The sequence below is a fragment of the Protopterus annectens genome, chromosome 5.part1 (genome assembly GCF_019279795.1).
Source record: "Protopterus annectens isolate FY-2018-M chromosome 5.part1, PAN1.0, whole genome shotgun sequence".
In the NCBI taxonomy this organism is placed as follows: domain Eukaryota; kingdom Metazoa; phylum Chordata; order Ceratodontiformes; family Protopteridae; genus Protopterus; species Protopterus annectens.
The window spans coordinates 94,900,412-94,924,370 of record NC_056736.1 but is presented as its reverse complement, the minus strand read 5'-3'; the positions used below and the strand labels follow the sequence as shown (position 1 = coordinate 94,924,370).

General features: G+C 39.0%; 1 protein-coding gene across 4 annotated transcripts in view; it reads right to left on the bottom strand.

Moving 5' to 3' along the window:
* Positions 1-23,959, bottom strand: part of SCEL (sciellin) — a 474,262-nt gene that overhangs the window by 66,500 nt on the left and 383,803 nt on the right. For all 4 annotated transcript variants that reach the window (XM_044072905.1, XM_044072906.1, XM_044072907.1 and 1 more), the window contains one exon: positions 21,435-21,506. In XM_044072905.1, the coding sequence (XP_043928840.1) occupies positions 21,435-21,506 (72 nt within the window). The remainder of the gene's footprint in view (positions 1-21,434; positions 21,507-23,959) is intronic.

The window sequence follows — 23,959 nt, the reverse complement described above, 5'->3', positions numbered from 1 at the left end:
TTAGCCCCTCCTGTAGTATGTTATCATCATAGGTGGACTCAATGATTCCACCCAGTATGCAAGAATCAGCAAATGCGGTAAGCCAAAGGTCGTATACTTTAGCTTGAACCACCCAGAAATAGATTCCAAACAGTAAAGGGCCAAACACAGATCGTTGGGTACACCAATAATGACAGGTCTACTGGTACAGGTTGGGTATTCAACTTTCACTGTATGTGTTCTGTCAGTGAGCCAGTTGATTCTCCTTCTAATGACATGAGGTTTAATCCCCAGCTGAGAGAGTTTCTCAATGCTCCCTGTATGGGGTATTGCATTCAAACCCTAGACCAGTTGAGGATAGCCAGTATGCACTATCTCATCTACATCCAGGCCTATCACACAGAATCAATTGGCTGTGACATCACATATTACCTATCACGTGACTCATCGCACACACCTTCCTGACACAGTTGAATACACCTTTCGGCACACCCGCTACATAGACTATGTTGCTATAGAAGGGTGTTTTCAACATGCATCCGCGTGAGTTGGGGCGGTTACAGCACCTGATGCCTGCATGTATAGACATATCTTGACTCTCTCATCTGTGAGGTAGACCAACTTGTCAAAATGGACCTTTTCTAAATGGACACTAGTGATATCCCAGCTGTGTGCATTAGACCTGTGTGAATTGTTAATGCTGCATCACGTCTTTTACATCTGTTAAATACCCTCAAAGAGATCATTGAGGGCATACATGATGACAACACTATCAGCCTGTTGAACTTGACAAGCCCAAAGCATTTGACACAAATCCACACTGAGTTATTCACTCAACACTGTTAGATATGGCCATACTCAACACTATTAGATGTGGCCATATACACCTATATCACAAATAGACCAGTGTATCACATACATGGTATCTAAATATGTTGACATGTGTAAAGTGACCTATATTTCAGGTTCAGTGATCAGGTCCACACATCAGGGCTGTCTGCTAGGCCCTTTCCTGTCCATTATTTAAGTGATGGACATCACAGATGACATACACATTCTGTGTCTAAATAGCTGCCTGAAGGACTACAGACTGTGGGCAAACATTGACTCTAACTGTGATACTAGTATAATACAGACAGTATCAACACACAATAAAGAATGCTGCTACAGCCATGACAACACCTGAAATGTCAAGAAAACATGGTGGATTTGTTACGTCAGGAAAACAAACAAACAAACAATGTGGACACCATGCCCTATAAACAGACCAGTAGGTATGTGACCTGTGTCCTGGGGTAGATGGTAAGTGGAACATAAACCAACATGTGGTCACAGTGTTGATTACTCCTTTGTATGTAACACAGCTACTGAGTATGTGAAGGACATCCACATCAGAGACCATAATACTTCCATAGTTCACAGCTTTCATCACACCAATATCTGAATACAATGCACCGTTCATGTACCTCCTTACACATCTTCCAGTGATGTGTAATTGAAGTGTACCACCTTTGTCATAGTGTGCTGTCACACATCTTATTGGCCATACCTAGGTATTCTTTTTGTGGCTTACCATCTGATGGTGTGGAACTCCCATGAAGTTGTTAGACAGGATGCATGTGTGCTACCTGTTCATAGGTGTTTAACAACATTAATAGCATGGGTAACATTTGTGACAGTGTAGATTGTGCCATATATATATATATATATATATATATATATATATATATATATATATATATATTATATATATATATATATATATATATATATATTATATATATATATATATATATATATATATAACACACACACACACACACACACACACACACACACACACACACACACACATATATATATATGTGTGTGTGTGTGTGTGTGTGTGTGTGTGTGTGTGTGTGTGTGTGTGTGTGTGTGTGTATGCCATGCACACCAGTCAACTAGCCTTTATTGATCATAATGTTGCATACAGGTGCAGTGTCGCTCCTAACACCTCCAGCAGATGTTATGTCAACACTGTATGTGATTACCCTCATAGAGTGTGGACGTACCAGAATAGTTGTAGAAGTGTGTTTGTGCAGAATTATCAATGATCACTTTAAATTGAACATGTTATGTCAGAGACATAGGATTACTGGTGGTAACATTCTGATATTGTCCATGATTGTGCATGCTTCTTTTAATGTTGTGCATGAACCTTTACCTGTGTAGCACTTGCTGGAAACCTCTTCTGAGATTACACTCATATTCAGGCAAATCATTTTGCACAGCTTAGCAATATGCACCCTACCCCAATTGTATGTAACATCTCTGATAGCTGTCTTCTGCATTATTAATGTAAGGATGATTATCTCCCACAGACATTATCCCCATTGTTATGTCACCTTGTGTGTCATCACATAATACACATTTTCACTGTGCAGTCCCTATTGTACCAGACTGATATGTGATTGGTGTTGCTGCTACAGCCATCTTTCATAGACATGCCCTCATCTGGTGTACATTAGGTTGTTTCACCTGTCTTCTTTCCCTGTATTCATTCATACAATTAATCTGTGTCCCTATTCAATTCACACACTTCTGCTGAGTGTTTATTTTACATGGCAGTCCATGTACCCTTAAAGATCATTTACACAACTTCAGTACAAAATGCTAGGAATGGGATTTCACAATAATGTGCATTGTAGATACACTGCCCTGTACTGTGCTTGGAGCATATACTTAACAATCACACCTCTCAACTGTCCAGATTTTCATAAAATTATCAGATTTTTGCCTTTATATCTTTTGGTCTGTTTCTTATCAAATTTGTGGTTTTCTGCCATATCACTGGGATGCAGTCAGGACTGCTGTGACTTAATAATTACATACATTTGAGTTTCAGAGATCAAATCCTTCAGAACATGTATCTTAACACAAACCCCTGGTTATTCTAGCATATTTCTAAAGAGCAAATATGTCAAATATATCCCTATTTCTGGGTCATTGTCTCCCCATTGTGTTGGACTTTGTCCAGATGTCTTGCAGTAAAAGATTGAGGGCTATCTGTGAAGCACTGGTGACCACTGTGGCATTCCGTGCAAAACCACAGACCTTCAGTGCTCTGATTTAAACAGGATCTCTGTCTGTGTTCTCTACACAGTTTCCTGGCCAGCAACACTGTTGCCAGCCATGAAATCTCACTTATTTATGTTTAAATGTGGTGCGCTGCATGAATATGCAATGAGCGCTGCTGCTCATCGAGCATCGTCTTCCACACATGTAAACTCCGTGTAGATTTCCTGCAAAGCCTACATGGAGTTCATTGAATCCCAGGGTTAGAATATTGCAATATAGTTACCAAAATGACATATCCTTTAATCTTATTATTCCTCCACAGCTCACATCACTATTGCTGACTATTGTCACATTTCATATCTTGTAGTTCCAGTTCCCTTAACACAGAGTAATCTATCAGAATTTTTACCTTCCAACTTAAGGTGGCACCATCTCATGCTAATCAAATACTGAAAAAACAAAAAACAACTAATGAATGACATCTAAACTAGCAAACAGAATAATAAAAATGCTGCAAAGCCCTGCCATGGGGCTTTAGAACACCAATCCACATTAGACTTTTATATAAATCATTTCAGCGCTTTCATCAATTTTATTACAGAATTTCATCAGAAATAGAACAGCTCCAAAGTTTTTGACTTTTATACACATCAGTTTGAGCTAATTAACCAATTAATCAATTTCACCCATAATCACATAGAATGTGCATACTTAAAAGCATTTTTAAGTATGTGTATGTGTACTCTTTGTGATTATGGGTGAAACTGATTAATTGGTTAATTAACTCAAACTTATGTGTATAGAAGACACAAAGGTTGGAGTTGTTTTATTTCTGATGAAGTTCTGTAATAAAATGGACAGCAGCACTTAAATGATTTATACAATGGTTTAGTGTGGTTTGGTGTTCTACAGCCTCTTGGCATGGCTTTGCAGCATTTTTTTTATTTTTCTTTTGTATAATTTATACTGTGTGGAAGAGATTCTTGGTAAACTAGCAAATAGTCTGATACTGTTACTGGTTTCTATCACTAATAAAACAATGTGTTATGTGTTACCTTCCTACAATTGTTAGAGCCACTGAATCTATCAGACCACTAACTGGAAGGCCATCATATAGCAGACAAAACATCTTATTAACTTTTCAACTCAAAAGCCATCCACATTCATCTTAAAGACACCCAGCCTCCTTCTTTCTCCTGCATTTTACAATTATGTCCTTCATGGAAGTCCCAGAGAAAGACTTTCCCACATTAAGGACAAACTTACTAACTAGTTCTTTCAGATTATGGAGTTAGATGGCTGCCTGAGCCAGTAACATTCTTCAGCTTATGACTTCAGTGAAAAACTGCTTAGATCCCAATAACCATTACCAATAACACACTGTGGAAATACAAATCACCCTTACCAATGACACAATATGCACATCCAAATCACCCTTACTAAAACTACACTTGTATATCCCAATCACCCATACCAATGGCTCATTGTACACATTCTAGGCACCTTTGCCAGTGACACACTGTGCACATCCCAATCACCATTACCAAAGACACACTTCACATATCCAAGTCACCCTTACCAATGGCACACTGTGCACATCACAGTCACCCTTACTAATGACACACTGTGCACATCACTGTCACCCTTGCCAATGACACACTGTGCACATCACAGTCACCATTACCAAAGACACACTTCACACATCCCAATCACCCTTACCATTGACACACTCTACATATCACAATCACCCTTACCAGTGACACACTGTGCACATCACAGTCACCCTTACTAATGACACACGGTGCACATCACAGTCACCCTTACCGATGATACACTGTGCACATCACAGTCACCGTTACTAATGGCACACTGTGCACATCACAGTCACCCTTACCAATGACACATTGTGCACATCACAGTCACCCTTACCAATGGCTCACTGTGCACATCCCAATCACCCTTACTAATGACACATGGTGCACATCCAAATCACCCTTACCAAAGCTACACTTGTATATCCCAATTGCCCATGCCAATGGCTCATTGTGCACATTCCAGGCACCCTTGCTAGTGACACACTGTGCACATCCCAATCACTATTACCAAAGACACATTGCACACATACCAATCACCCTTACCAATGACACACTGTACACATCCCAGTCACCCTTACCAATGACACATTGCATACATCACAGTCACTCTTACCAAAGGCTCACTGTGCACATCCCAATCACCCTTACTAATGACACACTGGACACATCCAAATCACCCTTACTAATGACATACTGCACATACCAGTCACCATTACCAATGACACACTGTGCATATCCCAATATTCCTTGCTAATGACACACTGTGCACATCCCAGTCACCGTTACCAGTGACACACTGTGTACATCCCAATCACCCTTACCAATAACACACTGTACACATCCCAATCACCGTTACCAATGACAGGCTGTGCACATCACAATTTCCCTTACCAATGACAGACTGTGCACATCACAATTACCCTTACTAATGATGCACTGTGTACATCCCAATCACTCTCACCAATGAAACATCATGCACATCCCAGTTACCCTTACCAATGACACACTGTATATATCCCAATCACAGTTATCAGTTATACACTGTGCACATCCCAATCACCCTTACCACAGAAATACTGTGCATATCCCATCCACCCTTACCAGTGACACACAGTGCACATCTGAATTACACTTACTAATGACACACTGTACACATCACAATCACCCTTACCAATGACACACTGCACACATCCAAATCACCCTTACTGATGACAGACTGCACAACATAGTCACCATTACCAATGACACACTGTGCATATCCCAGTTGCCCTTACCAATGACACACTATACACATCCCAGATACCCTTTCCAATGACGCACTGTGGACATCCCAATCATGCTTGCCAATCACACAATATGCACATCCCAGTCACCATTATTTTTGAGTATATGCCCTTAATCTTGAACAACATCTATGGCAGCACAACCTTTACTATCAATTCTCTAACTAATGAATTTCATTATAAGCACCCCAAAGTGTCCCTAAAGTATTACTATCTAGCAACATACACACCTATCCTTCTGATAATACCCACCCTCAAAATGTATAAAACATGTTCATCCTCAACAATCTAAACATTAATATCACTGTTCCTAGGAGTTTATATGCACAAATAATCATAGCTTATTGTAGATCAGCATTCTAATAATTATGCAATAATGGTACCGCATGTGTTCAGTGTTTGAGAACTACAATATTTTAAGCCATCACTGTACTGTAGTACCATGCAATCCTAATGTATCATTAATCACATTCTATGTTGTCACTTTTGAAGAATCAATATACCTAACTAATTTGTTCATAACAGCAAATGTTAATATTGCATTGTAAACACTGAAAACACTAACTGTACTGAAATAATCCAGTATGAAAATGCAGAGTATGCAAATACCAATGTAGCACTTCAAGTGTGCTATTTATGCTTTGAAACAAGCAAAAAAAATGATTGTTATGTACCTATGATATCTGCTATAAGCAGTTCTTATGTTGGGTAGTATTGGAAGCATTCTGACAGCTTTAAAAGATGAAAGACACTTCATATTGCCACAAAAAAAAAACTGTCAGTATGAATCATCTAACAGCTTTTAAATCTGTTCTTTTTTGAGAGGTACACTTCACTGCTGTCTACTGCCTGTGCGGCAGCCCTAAGAATGTTACAACTTTCAAAGCTGTAACACACTTTGCTCTTTGAGTATTGTTTAGGTTCCAGGTCTTTAACCAAATTTTATAAGTCACAGTAAACACAGTAACTATTACATTTGTAATATTTGGTAAACAACTTACAATATCTCGGCAACCACTCAAGTTACACACATACTGTCAGTAGCATTTTATTCATCTAGCTAGGAGCTTTCACATGAGGCTAAGGGTTCTGTATGCATTACTTGGTTATTGAGATATTTAGAAAACATTTGAAAATTATATAATTATAAATTAATATGATAAAAGCAATGGTTAATATCTATTTACCGTCAACAGACAGAGGTCAAATACTAATGCAGTTGAGTTTGCTATTGTGCAAGCTTTAAGATTAATTATTTTAAAATCTTGTACATAGCATGGTTATGGAATTATTCATGCAAATATGAACAAGCAATATTTGACTCCTAGAGGTGCCAGTAGGAATTAACTGCAGATGCACCTGGAGGCATCACTCAGATGTAATGAGTTAAGATATTAGACATGTAAATCCAGCAATAATGGATTATAGATATTTTAGCAACCATGGAAATGTTGACTGATGTGTTGTGATAGCAGAATGCCATTAACTAATTATGCCTACTGTGGCATATGGGCTCCCAGGAGAGACAGGCTTCTGAGCGAGAAGACAGCACAGCTGGAGTCCTACACTACAAGCAACAGAGAACTGTTGATATAAGTGTCTTTAGACGACACAAGCTTATTAGCTACATAACATACACATACTTGGGAGAAATGTTTAGACATTCCAGTTAGTGGAATGGTTGTTCATGCTTTTGGAGCAATGTAGTAATCAGCCTTACAAATTCATGAGGTCAGAAGAAACTCCTGTAAATGGCAGAGCAGAGGAGACTGGGAAGTAATGTCAAATGACTCCATGTTGGTCTCTGTGGCCATATGGAGGGTCACAAGACTGATGATAGCTGTACCTCCCTATGGAAACTGTTTGGCTTGAAGTGAGAGCCTGGTTTTACAATCATTAACTTATAAATAAATAACTCCACACTGTCTAGTTGTCAACTTCACAGGTGTATTCTGTTATATTATTTTGTAGTTTTCTATTTTCTTTTCACTCTGTAGAAATCTTTTGTCAACACAGTCATAAATTTTCATTAAGTTACTCTTTTTTATTTTGACTCATTTGTTATACTTTTCTGAACTTCAGCAGTTCATGCTATGACACTTTAGGGGTATTCTTGGCAGGGATGGATGCAGAGTTTGTACAGTAGCAAAATAGCATTGGATCATCCAACCTGCATGTGAATTCCAGTACCTTTTTATTTAGGTTTCATATTTACACTACTCACTATATAATGCTGCTAACCTTATTATCACAGTTACCAAAGTTTTTGTTAACTCAGAATTGCTACTAAATACTAAAAAAGCTAAGCCAATCCTTTTTAGGAGCATATAATTGTTCTAAGCCTAACACTACATTCTCCATAAACATTTTTGAAAACACACCGACTGAGCAAATTGCTGGGAATCGTAATAGATCAAATCTAAAGTTTGACAAACATATTGATTATGTTGTTTGCATAACTAACTAAAAATTAGGGTGCTTCTACATGTGCTCTAGTCCTAAGCACTCAAAAGCCATTGTTATGAAGCCAGGGGCTGGAGCATCTTGCTACTTGGGTAGGCTGCTGCTCACAACCATGGAGAGGGGCTGCTGCTCATGTCCAAACTCAAATATGAATATGGGCAAGTAGCTATGGTAAATGAGCAGGAGGGTTTTGAGGATTAGGGAGCAGGAATTGGGTATGGGATTAGGAAAAGGGAGTGGAGTTTTAGGGTTAGACAGCAACTGGGAAATTTAAGTTCATGGGGATTGGAGTTTTAGGATTAGGGAACATGAAGGGAGTTTTAGGATTATGGAGCAATCAGGAATTTAGGTTTAAGGGACTGAGTTTTAGGTTTATTGAGTGATTAAGGAATTTAGATTTAGGGAGGGTGGTTGGAGTTCTAGGTTTAGGTAGTGACTGTAGACTTTAGGAGAGTGGGGGTTTAGGATTAGGAATCAAGAAGAGGTATTTGGAAATGGGTGGGAGTTGTAGATTTAGAGTTTAAGTTCTGGTAGGGCTTTCTAGTGTATAGGATTAGGTGTTGTGATGGCTGTGTAAAAACAGGAGCTTAGGCTAGTGAGAGTTCATGTGTTTGCTTTTTCGAACAAGTAGCAGCAAGCAGATGTTTTGTGAGCTACTGGCACAGATGTGGCCCTGTAGTAGGACCCAAAAATTAGGGTTGTCGTACAAGCTCAAAACTAACCTATCTGATTCATCATTCTGTGACCACTGTGGCTGTATGCTTCTAAAACATTGACACCCAGAAGGCACAAGGCAATAAATTAGAAAGATTCCTAAATAATATTAAAAAAAAATCCTTCTAACCTCACATATAGAGTCTGTGACTGATTTGCAATAAATGTGACTGGTTAGATCTCCAAACACTTGACACCATCTCATCTTAAAGTAATTCATAATATACTATTTAAACAAAATGTATTATTTATTTATTTTACATTTGTTGACTGGGAAAAGTCTGACTGAGCTGAAAAATAGCCCTTTTTCAGTGGAGGCCAAGGGAGAAAAGCTCCAAAACATTATACAGTACATTAAAAAGTTACATATTCAGATGTTCAAATAAAAAGAAAAAATTACATAAACTTATTCAGAGTAATTTCAAGCAGTAGAAAAGAAAATTTTAAACATTTTTGTTATATTTACAAGCCATTAATTTACAGCAAATATGAGACCAAAGCATAGTCTTACAGTTTTAGAGTATTAGTTCTGTCTAGAATATTCTTTGTTATCAGGTGACAATTTAGAGGAGGTATTTTGAAAAGCAGAGTTTTGCTAAGGCTTAAGACATTTAAGTTGAGTGTGACTGGTAGAGAAAGGTTGGGGTAGGGAAGAAGAAACAGTGGAGAGTGGAGGATAAAGACAGAAGTAGTATTTAGTTAGTAGGAAGTTTAGGGATGGGGGAACATTTTAAGTCAGGTGGGAACAGAGGCATGACCAGAGAGTTTTTAAGTGTTCTTTAGCAGCTGCTTTGAATTGTTTTAGTTGAATTAGTAAACTAATTTGAAGAAGAAGTTTGTTCCATGCAGTAGTAGGATGGTAACTATATAAGTTGCATCCCATATTAGCCCTAGGTTTGTAGATAAGTAGCAGGTCTTGGTCACAGCTTTGAAGTGATCTAGATGGTAAATAGTGAGATATATAGGAGGATAGGTTAGGGCAATAGTTTGGTTGGTATAATATAGATTGTATAATCTGAAGCTGTGAAAGAAGAAATAGGTTGGGTAGTTCCAGCCAATTCAGGTGCTTTAGTGAGATGCAGTGATGGGTTTTATAAGTATGATGGGCAGAGAATCTGGATACCTTGTTATAGGTTGAGTTAAGTTTAGCTAGGAGAGTAGTGTTGAGATTTGTGAGTATTTGAGAACCATATAGTAGACTGGGTAGGAGATAAGTATGAGATAGGGTTTCTTTGGCTTTGGAAGTGAGGAACCTTCTGTTTCTGTAATGAAGGCCTAGTTTTTGATGAGTCTTCCTAATGCAGTTGCTGATGTGCAAGTCAAATTTGAGTTGATTGTCATTGGTGACGCATAGGAGTTTGGCACTAGATTCAGGTACTATTGGTGTCTTATTTAGAGACAGTATAGCGAAAGTAGATATAAGATGGTTAAGTTTTAGGAAGGAAGAGTAAGAGTTTGTATTTTTTTGGTTTTCAATATTAATTGACTGTTGGTGAGCCATGTTTCCACTGATGTAAAGCCTGCCTGAGTAGTAGAGATGAGACCAGAGGGAGAGTCAGAGATAGTGATCACAGTAGAATCATCTGCATATTGTACAAGTGATGACTGTGAGCAAGAAGTATAGAGTAGATTGGTGAAAATATTAAATAGCAGAGGACCCAGTATGGATCCTTGGGGGAACATCCATTTTTACAGGGAGGGGAGGAGAGAGTGCTGAGATCCATTTCACTGACTGTAATCTATCAGTTAGATAGCTAGAAAACCAAGAGACAGTAGCAGGGGAGAATTTAATATTAGTCAATTTAGCCAGGAGTAGAGAGTGTGAGACGGTATTGAAGGCCTTAGAGAGGTCTAGAAATAAGCAGGATACAAGTTTGTTATTATCACGAGCCTGTGAAATAGTGTTAGTAAAGGAGATAAGGGCTGTAGTTGTACTGTGTTTTGGGTGAAAACCATGCTGGGTAGGAGTTAGTAGGTTTTCCTGTGCTAGGTATTGCAGAGTTTGCTTATGTATACATTTTTCAAGTATTTTAGAGAGGTGACAGAATGGCTATTGGCCTATAATTAGACATTTCAAGGGAGTTACCTCCTTTGTGGATAGGTAGTGTGAAGAATTTTTTCCCGATAGATAGAACAGTAGACTCAGTGATAGAGTGGTTGATTAAGATAGATACAGGAAAAGCAAGAGTATCGGCAGCTAGCTGGAGGAAGTAGGAAGGAATGTTGTCATCAGAAGTAGAGCAGGGCTTTCATTTGGAGAGAAGAGATTTGATATAACTAGTAGATTCAGATTGCAATGAAAAAGGTTTAGAGGAGTTGGAAATAGGAGATAGGACTGTGACAGGGAGAGTTTGTATTAACCATCTTTGTTACAGTTTCTATGAAAACGGTGTTAAAGATAGTAGCAGTTTCTTCAGGTGTCCTATTTGGGTAGGGATTAGGGGAGGTGGGGTTTCCAGGATGCAGAATTTGGTTGACTGAATTCCCAAATTTTTGAGGATTTGATTGTAGTGCTGTAGGATGGTTAAAATAGAATTATCTTTTATCTTTAGCAATGTGTTTTTTAGTCAAGTTTCTAAGCTCTTTGTACTTTTGCAAGTCAGAGGGGAGTTTATATCTTGTCCAGATTTTCCACTGCCTATCCTTGTTTCTCATGAGAGAGCTGGTTTCCTTGGAGAGCCATTTGGATACTTTTGATTTTATTCAAACAGTACGAAGGGGTGCAAGTGAGTTTAGTATATTAAGGAAGATGGAATTAAAGGATTGGAGTGCTTCATCCAGAGAGAGCTCTTTAAGGTGCCTCCAATTTATTCTAGCGAGAAGGGTCTTAAAGGTGTCAGGAGAGAAGCTGAATAGTTTTTGACAAGTTATGTATCTATGACTTCTGGTAAAATGGGGAGAAAATCTCATGACTTTTATTGGAGAGTGGTCACTAAGGGAATTCGGTAGGGTTTCTGGGTTATGATATATAGAAGGGTCAGATACTTGAATCCAGTCTGGTAGGATAGTAGGAATTTGTGAGTTGTTGTAGTGGGTGGGTTCAGATATTAGTTGAGTAAAGGCATGTAGATTAATAATTGAGGTAGAGTTAGGGTTATTTAGAGCTAGCCAATTTATATTAACATCACCAAGAAGAATTGTTTCATGCGAGTAGTGTTCAGTGAGATAGAAGAGAAAGTTTTCGAGCAGAGAATACTACTCCTGGAGGAATATAGATGGCTACTACTGTGATTGTAGAGAAATTATTGAGTTTAAAGTTTGCTGCTAGGATTTCAGCTGGGGGGAAAGGTGGGATTTGTTCTTTAATACAAGTGAGGGTTAGATGGTTAGAGTAGATGATAGCTACTCCACCCCCTCTTTTTTTTGGGCAATCAAGGCAAAGTATATTATACCCTGGGGAAGAATATCTCTATTTGGGATATGTGGTTTCAGCCACATTTATGTAAGGGTGATTATATCTGGGGTATGGTAGGCTACCCAGGTGTGGAACTCACTAATTTTATTGAGTATACTTCTAATATTCATTGAATAAAATGAAATGTGTTTTTTTGGCAAGGTCGGGGCATGTTGCTTAGAAGGAGTAGTATTATTGGTGGGTGAAGTTTTGGCTGGTCCTGGGATGGGGTGATTGTCACCTGATAGAAGTAAGACAGTAGGGATGAGGTGAGATTTGTATTTGTAAAGATAGCTGTAGAGATATTTTGTTTTAGTTTTAGAATGAATAGTGCAGGAAGGAGGGATTCTAATTTTAGGTAGAGGAGTGTTAAGAGGGAGGATAGATGAAGTGATGTCGACAGATTGATGTGGATAAGAGAAGATATATTCTTGATATTTTGTAGGGCTATTGTTTACTGGTGTTAAATGAGGATAAAGGGGTGTCCAAGATGAGAGGAAGAGTAAAGGAGGGAGATAAATAATGGAACAGAGTGTGATAGACATGTTGAAGACTAAGAGTAATTAGGTTTGTGAGTAGATGAGGAAGGGACCAGTGGGGGGTTAGAAAGAGAGAGGAGAGTTAGAATCGGTCGTGATACTGATGTAACTAGAGAGAAAGGAGGGGAGGGGGAGATAAAGAGATAGGTTAGTAGGACAGGAAGGGGTGTGGTGTTAAGTTTTTGGTGTGTCAGAGGAATAGTCTTGATTGCTGCAGAGAAGTAGGTTATCTGCCACAGAGTCAAAAAGGTTAGCAAGGGAGTAGGAGTCATACTAGGAGGTTAGCTCGGAGAAGGTGGAATGATCAAAGACTCACAGTAGTTGGTGCAAGTTAACAGCAGAGGAGTGTTACAAAGGCAGAAATACAAAGGAGAGAGAGAAGAATACTAAAAAATCAATGGAGATAAAACTAATGGATGGAAAGAAGATGGTGAGCAGAGGGCGGAATAGAAATGTGTGTGTGTGTGTGTGTGTGTGGGGGGTCCTAAAGGACTGGGAAAGATTATAAAGTCCTGGCAACTCTGTTTAAGCCAGAGTAGATAGAGGTATGAAAGGTAAGAGGAAGAGGAAAATGCAGGGAGGTTAGGCTGCTAGCGAACCTGGTATGGAGCGATCTCTAACCAACTTAGTGGAGCCATGGCAAACAGATTTAACTATGGAGTCAGTCCTCAAAATAACATACTTAAAAACTTTTGTTTTGAACACTGGGAGATGTAATGTTCCTCTTCTTTGTGAGGGCAGAGGGTGATGTTAATATAAATTGGCTAGCTCTAAATAACCCTAACTCTACCTCAAGTATTAATCGACATGCCTTTACTCAACTCTGCAGGAGAAGTCTTACTTCCATGCGACTGTTTCAGTGGCTGTAAAAGACAGTGTGAGGTGAAAGCTATGAAAATATAGAGTGAGGAATATTAGTGGGAGGCAGTTCAGAATATGGCAAAAAGTATCAGTTTTACAATGCAACATCAGTTAAAAAGAGGTATTATAGCAGGTAAAAAGCCACGTACATGCAGTTTCATCTTCAGTCAGTAATGCAGTATGACAGAACATGTAACTGTAAAGCTAGTCAGTTAATAAATGCAGCGATTAAGGTTTCTGTAGGCTACATTCACTAGAAACAGAGTAGAAAAACAACTAATAAGCATTCATATATAAAAAACTGGTCAAAACAATAACTACAAAGAGCTTAATAAATAACTGGCTGCTTAGAGTACTATCATAGCATGTTTCTAGACACTGCAATAAGCTTCGCATCTAAACACTGATATGAAGACCTCAAATGTAACTTAGCATGAGCAGAACATTTCACTTAATAACATTGCATTTCAGTTGACCATTAAGCAATTGGATCATGTAACATACATAAGCTGTACGTAGCTGAGATACTAAGTCACTGTTTAGCTTATTATAATAGATACAGATTTTATCAAGTTAACAATGACTAGGAGAACAGTTACAGCATTAAAACACAATATAGGCAATATAGGCAGTTAAAGCAGGTCTATATTATAAGCTCGAAAGACCTTTTCAGCGAATATGAAAACAGCAACACATATTGCACGAACCACAAAAACACTGAACGCCCTAAACAGCGAAATGCTAAATCTCGAATCATCATAGTTGGCCAACCCCACCGCCCTCTACATACTACCTACCCAAACAAAATAAATAAACCACATACAGAAATGTAAAGCTTGCAAATACTATCATGTATGCACTTACCTTAACCCGCACTCTAACCCTAAGATACGTAACTATCACACACTTACCTTAAGGAGCTATACCCAAACAAAATGAAGAATCCACACACGTACACTTAACAAAACCCTACTTCTAACCCTACACTAAACCTTGCATACATTACTATCTATGTACTTACCTTAACCCGCACCCTAACCCTAAGGTCCATAACTATCGCGCACTTACCATAAGGAGCTATACCGCAGAAGGACCAACTATGACAATTCAACATTTCGAATTTCTCACTTCAGGACAATCAGTGTTTTCGCGGTTCGGTGAATATGTGTCGTTTCTGTATTCGCGTAAGTGGACCTTCGCGGTTCTAATAGGGAACCAGTTAAAGCAACTCTAACAACAACTTACTTGGGAGAGAATGCTACAACCAGTAAATTGCCTTTACTAAGCAATTTAGTACAAAGATACAAAACTAAAAGTGACCCTTAAGATCCTTAAAACAAAGGTAAATTTCTCCAACAAAATCCAGCAATAATTATTGGGACTGTCACTCTACTCAATATATATTTGGAACAGAACATTTTGGTGACAGAAATTTGCACAAAATGCAACCCCAAAAATGATATAAAGTCACGGCTATAGCTTAATCGTATCAGGTTATATAATTCCACCAAGTTAGACAATGGACTTTTTTTGCGCTTTTCTCAAGAGTTGGGGAGCATGGATTTAGTGGGATTGTAGTCTGTGGATTTACTATAGGATGCTGATTAGCTTCCAACAATAATCCAAAGCCCTTTTTTTTTCTTTTTGCACTTTTATTGAAACTTGAATGCTGGGAGTATGTAGTTGGTGGTATGTGACTGGCGTATTCACTATAACCCTAATACTTTTTTTGTTCTTTTCTTAAGAACTTGGGAGGACGCATGCATTTGGTGGTGTGTGATTTGCTGCTGTGCTGGAGGAAGCCAACCAACCTTCTGCACTTAGCAGATATGCAGAGGTCTTTTATTTTTTTTATTTTTTTTTGCCGTTCATATGAAGAGTTGGGGTGTTGGGATGCAGTTTAAAGGACTGGCACAGGGAGATAGATGAGTCGCCTAAAGCTCTGCTATACATCTACACACACACACACACACACACACACACACACACACACACACACACACACACACACACACACACACACACACATATATCTACTTCATAACATTGCATTCCCATAAGATTGAAAAGATCGAACGTTAGAACATCAAGACAACAATAACGAAAGACTGCATTAGCGAAAGTGTAAAACACTGAATCCCAAAACATCGAAAGCAGGAAGGATAACTGAGACATAGAATATCTATCCTCCTTCAGTTTTGCAGGGGTAGCTATGCCCCCCTGCACCCCCACACCCCCTGAAATTTAAATATGCCAACTCTGAGATCACACTACTTTGATAAAGGAATACAGTCTAGCAATTGATACACAACAACCACCACCACCACAACAACCTTACTAAATACTAAACCGTAATACCTTCACTGTAAAGTTCCATTCCAAATTAACAAATACAGTTAAATAAAACAGCTTCTTTTCCTTTATAAACTCACAAGTATCCAAACTTCTCCAAAGACAGCAGAATCATGCGATGTGAACACCACCATATTGTTTAATGTGCTGACTACAAACCCTTAAAGTAACACCGCACCACTAAATTACTTGTCCTATCAACTTTACATATAGTTCAACATTCTGCACTATGATCTTCTGCACTTTCGCTAATGTGATCTTTTATTATTGTGGTATCAGTGTTCCATCATTTGATCTTATGGGAATGTGATGTTATGAGGAAAATCCATGATCTATATAAATATATATATATGGTTCTACCTGACATAGTCGAAACCACACAACACCGACAACGACATCACAACACAAACCACGAACCACACACCACACAACACCACATAACCGCGAACACGAAACATCATAAACACGAACCGACAACACACCAATACAAACACACCACAAAAAAACAAAACACCAACAACACACACAACACACACACAAAAACAACACACCAAAACCATTCCACAAACACACACACAACACACACCAACACCACTTACAAACCCACTAACAAACCCTAACCTAACCCTACCCTAACCCTAGGTCCTACTCACTACCTAACATAACCCCTAACCCTAAACCTAACTCCCCCAACCCCCTACCTCCTCCCCCCCCTCCCAACCCCTACCCCTAACTAACCTAACCCACCCCCCCACCCCTACTAACCCCCTAACCTAACACCCCCTATAACCCACCCCACAGACCAATATCACTCCACTTACCTGCCTGACCACTAACGTCCGTCACTACGCATACTCACACAGCCTTTTCGATGTTCTGGAGCTCAGTTCCGTTGTCGGTCTTCTTGCTGCTGTCGCGAAGTCAGGTAGAACCATATATATATATATATATATATATATATATATATATATATATATATATATATATATATATTTATATATAGATCAGTCAGTCTATCTATAAATACACATGTGTATACATATATATATATATATATAGAGAGAGAGAGAGAGAGAGATTTGGGTGTGTATGTACCTCTCTCTCTCTCTCTCTCTATATATATATATATATGTATATATATATATATATATATATGTATACATACACACACACACACACACACACACACACACACACACACACACACACACACGTGCACCATAGTGCTCTGTGAAACATGATTTATTATAATCAGACCATCACTGCTGAATGCAAGAAACAAACTGGGTTTCCTTTCTATAAGCAGCTTCTTCAGTGTATTCTGATCATTTCACTTCCTACATTTTAAATCAAAAAGGCAGGAAAGCAATAATTCTTCTGTCTTCCTTAAAGGCACATCCAAATTTTGTACATATTTTGATAAATAAAATTAATGGTATACTATTCTGAAGTGCAACAGTCTTGAAGTATATTTTGAAAGTAAAAAAAAAACTTAAGACTTCACCACTGATACTCAATAAATACACACAAAAACAAACAGACATATGCTGGGACACTTACTGGAGACACACTCATTGGTTCATAGGTTTATACTAGGCTAATGACTACTAGGGTCTTTATAAGCTTAGCTGCACTATCTAACCCGGTTTTGCCCCTGAATATCTTGGACGCCTATATGGTGGGTAATGTTAGTAAGGAGGTAGCTAAGGGTTTATGAGGGGAGAGGATATGTTCATTGAGAACTAATTTACTTACTGATGACCACTGTCGATCTGAGATATGGGGGCTAGACCAATGGTGAATTTACGATTTACCACCCCATGATCAAGGCTTCATTTGAAAAGAGTCAGGAATGAAGTTTGCTTCATGTGGATGGGGAGCTTATTGCGCAGTTTGTGGAGCCTTTGAGATTCATAACAGTCTCTCCATCATGTTCTTTTTATGTGTAAGGCAAATTTTAGGTCCTTGGATCCAGTGTTTCTGGTGCAGTTTGTTTTTCAGATGTGCAAGAGATCCATCAAAGCTGGATCTGGGGATGTCTTATATGCCAGGCATAGCTCACTTCCCAGTACCCAGTAGGAGACTGATAACAGAGACAGGGCCTTAAAGTGATCAGTGTAGAACAGGGTATTCATACCCTGGATTCTGCTGGTGAGGAGCCTTTGAGGGCATTCCAGCTGTTGTGAGTGCCTAATAAGGTACATGCCAAAGATGGCACTGTACTCAAGGATGAGTCTGATAAGGGCTCTGTAGAGTGGCACTATAACTTCCTTGGACCTGGATGCCATACTCTTGCTTATGGGTTGGTCAGCATAGAATGGTCTTCTTACTATCTTGGCTACATGCTAGTCAAAGGCTAGATTACTGTCTTCATATGTCTATATATGTTCCCAGACCCTAGCTTCTAGATCAGCTCTTGGGGTTGTTTCATCAATTGCAGCAATTAGCTTGAGTAAATGATTTCCCAAAGGGTACTGTAATGCATTTCTTTGCATTGAGTTTTAATCTGTGGCTTTGGCACAAGTCATTTGTTTGTGTTAGATCACCTTGTAGGATGCTGGTGTCATGGGGGGAATCTATGATAACTCCCAGTTTACAGTTATCTGTGAACCTGGTGAGCCAGAAGCATTTAACATTAGCCTTGACTTCCAAGAAGTAGATGACAAACAGGAACAGACTCAACATGGAACCCTGGGGTACTCCTCTAGTGACCGGTCTCCTGGTGGAGGTGGTCTCACCAATCCTGATTTGTTGGGTCCTATCTGTTAGCCAGCCAGCAATCCAGTGAGTTATGTAGGGATTTCTTCCCAGTTTTGAGAGTTTGTAGACAATACCTGAGTGGGGTACTGTATGAAACACCTTGGCTAGGTCAAGGTAGGTATGCACCATTTTCCCCTCATCCATAGCCTTGGTGATCCTCTCCAAGAAGTCTACCAGGTTAAGTAGGCAAGACCTTCTGTAAACAAAGCCAGACTGAAATGTCTCTAGTGTGTGTGGAGGTTGCCAATGTCCTTGTTGATCATTTCCATGATAATTTATTCCATGGCTTTGCATATTAGACTTGTTAGAATGATAGGTCTGTACTTTCAGGGGTCTGTTGATAGTCCACCCTTATGAAGAGGGAAGACTGCTGTGACCCTCCATTCACCTGGTACAGATCCTGTTTTGAGACTGTAGTTGAAAAGCACCTCAAATGGTCTTGCCAGGTCATGTTTTAGCCTACTTAGGAGGCAACCAGTGATGTTTTTGGGGCCCATTGAAGCAATGTTTTTGGCCTTAGCAAGCAACACCAAAACCTGCTCCCTGTTGATAGTTGGGGGCATATTCTTGATGGAGTTTCACATGGGGTAGTGGAGGTAGTGGGGGTGAAGTAGACTAAGTAAATGTATTAGCCAGTAGATTCGCTATACCACCCTGGTCATTGAAGGTTGTGCCATTTGTCACCAGTTCTGCACATTTCTGAGTGTTACCTTTAAGGTTCCTGACATAACTGAAGAAGACATTGAAACTATCCTTAGCCTGAGAGCATATCCTGACCTCATAGTGGTCCCTGTTGGACTTTATTAGACTTTTTAGTTTCTTGTTTAGCTTCAACAAGATAAGTTACTTTATTAAAGACACAAGCGCTTTCACAGACTGAGCTGTTTCATCAGGTGATTACTCTCTAGTTAAAAAATACACTGACTTAAATACCCAATTCTACCCTCATTAATCAGTCATGTGACTCAAATATATATTTTTTATATATGGTTCTTTTTAATATTTTTCGGGAATTTTTACACATATTTTTATATATTTTTATACATATTTTATGATGGTTTTGCTTTATATTTGCATTTATGAATTTATTATTTTTTAATAGTATGTTTGTTTAAATGTAAGTACTTTTGAGTCACATGACTGACTAATGAGTGTAGAATTTGATACTTAAGTCAGTGTATTTTTTAACTAGAGAGTAATCACCTGATGAAGCAGCTCAGTCTGTGAAAGCACTTGTGTTGTTAATAAAGTACTTTATCTTGTTGAAGCTGGCCATTTTGGAGTCCCTTTGTCTTGTTGGAAATATTATTTGGTCGTTTTTTATTCTGGGACTCATTCACCAGAGTGGGTTGGTACTTGTGTTTTTCTTGTTAGTTTCTTGTTTAGTTAAATCACAGAGCTCTTGTCTCTATGAGAGCTGCTCTTTCTGATTTTGGTCATGACTTTTTTCTTTTTTTTATATAACCTGTTAAGGTAAGGATTCCACCAGTGGGGTTGGTTTTTGATGTTAGATTTGAGATTACTTATAGTAGGAATGTCAGCCTAAATGCAGCCATTTACATGATTATACAGTGTTTTGTGAATAATTCTGCATAGGTAGCTATGTTCCCTGGGCTTGGGGGAGCCTTGAATTTTGAGAAACTGCCACTTACTTAATAGGATGTAGTTTGCTTTAGAATAGTTTCTAAATGTTGTGGCTTTAGTTGGGTTTTACAGGTTGATTTTTATTTGGAAGGATACAGCTGTGTGATCCAACATCACCAATGAGGATGTGACATGGGGGATGCAATGCTCTCCCATGTTGGTAAGGACCAGGTCCAGAATGATTGATCCTCTGGTTGGAGTACACACTATCTGGTCTAGGATGCTCATGTTGATAACGCCCAGGAAGTATTCTGCCTGTGAGTTAGAAACCATGTACATTTCCAAGTCTATAAAGGGGTAGTTTAATAAGTTTACAGCATGCAGAAACAAAACTATGTTGATTGCTTTTACAGTGGTTATGAAATTAACATTTACATAATTGTTGCTGCATACAAGTAAGCTAATCTGTCAGAAATTAATCTTTCATTATTACCCATTTACATAATCTCCTGTAACAGCAAATCATCTCTGCTCCTAGGAAAACATTGAGGTAGGAGTGATGTATAGCATTTCACAAAGTCCATGGCACATTTACATATCATGCTATAGTATATATTCATCTGCATCCTGTAATACAGGAGGCTTTAAACCTTCTTTTTTACATTTTTAAAAAGTCATTTTGCACTAATCTTGATATTTTTCCTGGCACTGCATAGCCTGCACACGTCATAACTAATACTGCAAGCATTCTGGCATGTTCGTTAAATCTCATTACATCTTTTCACGTTCAGTGTAGCATCATCTCTTTTTAAGAGCCATGAAATCATATTAATTTAAACATCTTACTTACCGATCATTTCCTGCATAAACAGAATTCATTGCCTTGGATGTCATCATGTCATACAAATCAAGAGATGGTGTACTATAACAATAATTAACAGGAATAGATGTTAGCTACTTTAATTTTTGTCCCATAGGTAACATGATTATAAAAAAGAAAAACAAACAGCAGTAGCAGTAAAAATAGATTCTGATATGCAACAGCAGATTTTATTTTAAGATGCCTTGATAACAGTCTATTTTTTATAGGATAGTCATGAAGTCTGTCATCCACATGGGCTGGCATAGAAATGTATTATGCAAATCAATGTAAACCGAGGGATTATGCACTCGATGTGGTATCTAAGGGGAGACAGGATTGCAGTAGAATGCGACTACCAGAAAACTGAATACATAGAATTGTTATTAATTCATTTATTTATTGGTTTATTTATTTGGTATAACTGGGCTGGTGGGCTAGCCATCTGAATCTTCCCAGCCATAAACCAGGCCCCAAATGAGGAAAGGTTAACAAGTAAAGAGGTGTGGCATTGAGTAAATGCAGATGTGTGAGGTAAAATCTGTCTATAGGTTCATAGGTTCATAGCAGGTTACTAGGCCCTAGAGCCTTTACAAGCCTAACCACATTAATACCCACTATCCCCATTTGTTCTTTTTGGGTATTTCACAGAATTAATTTATGAACAGAGTGGGTCTGTGATCAACACTGTTTGCCCCTGTCCATGAAGGACATGGGTGCTGCCACAGGGGCAAATTTGCAGTCTCAATTCCAGATATCTAGGTTGCATTTGAACAATGTCCGTGAGGAGCTCTATTTTACGTGAACAGGAAGTCTTTCCAGAGATGTGGCAGTCTCTGGGAGACATATCTGTTTCTTCAGTATGTTCTGTTAATGTCATAAGCTAGGATGAGATCGCTAGAGTGAGTGACTCATGTACCATTTGACTTGCAGATGTGAAGGATTTCCATTAGGGCAGGGTCAGAGATTGCCCCATAGGGCAGGAACAAGTCACCTCTCAGTAGCCTATAATATACAGAGTAAAGTGACAGTGCTTTCAGCCTGTCCACATAGGTTGTTGTTTGGAGTCCCTGTATTTTCTCAGTGAGAAACCTCTGTGGTCTCTCCAGCTGCTGCAGGAGTCTGGTGAGGTACATGCAAAATGATGCATTATACTCTATTAGTGGTCTGATGAGGATCAAGTACAATGGAGTTATAACATCCCTTGACCTGGATGCTATGCCATTGCTTATGAGGTGAACTACATAGAAGGCTTTCCTTACCACTGTAGAAACTTGGTGGTTGAAGTTCAGATTGCTATCAACCTGTGTTCCCAAGTCTCACACCACTGGGTTGGAACTCAGAGGGTGCTGTCAAATTGTAATTTGTAGGGAACTCCATTTTGCCTAAGGGAATAATAATGCATTTTTTGCATTTAGTTTTAGATCATGACTTTGGCACTAGTCATTTGTTTGTGTTAGCCCTTCTTGTAATATGTTGACATCATTGGGGGACTCAGTGATTGCTCCCAGTTTGCAATCATCAGTGAACTTGGTAAGCCAGAGGTTGTCTACTTTGGCCCGAACCTCTGAGAAATAGATGACAAACACTAAGGGGTCCGGCACAGGCTCCTGTGGTACTCCACTGGTGACGGGTCTACTAGTGGAGGTGAAGTAACCAATTTTGACAGACTGTGTTCTGTTGCTGAGCAATTGGCTACCTATCAGGTAATGTAAGGGTTAATCCCTAGCTGGGAGAGTTTCTCAACAATGCCAGAATGTGGAATTGTGTCAAAGCCTTGGCAAGGTTGAGATAGGCTGTGTGTACTGTCTTACTTTCATCCATGGCTTTGGTGACATTCTAAAAGAAATCTATACCAAGTTTAATAAGCATGATCTATCCTTGATGAAGCCAAACTGGGTTGGATCCAGCATTTGGTGGTCACCTATGTCCTTGTTGATAAGGTCCATGAAAATTCTTTTGGTGGCCTTGCAGATGAGGCTGGCTAGACTTATGGGTCTGTAGTTGCCAGGGTCAGTTGATAGCTCTCCTTTGTGTAGGGGGATTATAGGTTCATAGGTTCATAGGTTCATACTAGGCTATCTGCCCAAGGGCATTTATAAGCCTAGCCCATAGTTATGTGGCTTTCGCCACCCCTTTAGTTTGAATAAAAACTATGCCTATCATTTTGCTGTGCCTCTGTCAAGCAGTGACGCTGAAGTAATCCCTGGGGTATATCTGCAATCTCCCATCCATTGGTCAAGATTCCTCTTGAACAAGACCAGAGAGGTGCTCTGCCTCACATGTACCGGGATTTTGTTCCACAGCATAGGGAGTCTCTGGGTGATGAATCTGTCCCTCCAGCACGTTCTATTTATAACCGTGTCAAGGTTTAAGTCTCCGCCCTTGTGGTTCTGAGGGATCTAGATTTTTGAGGTGAAGCATATTCATCAAATCTGGGTTTGACATGGCCTTATATGTCAGGCACAGGTCACCTCTGAGCAAGCGGTATGAGACTGAATAGAGCTGGAGTTCTT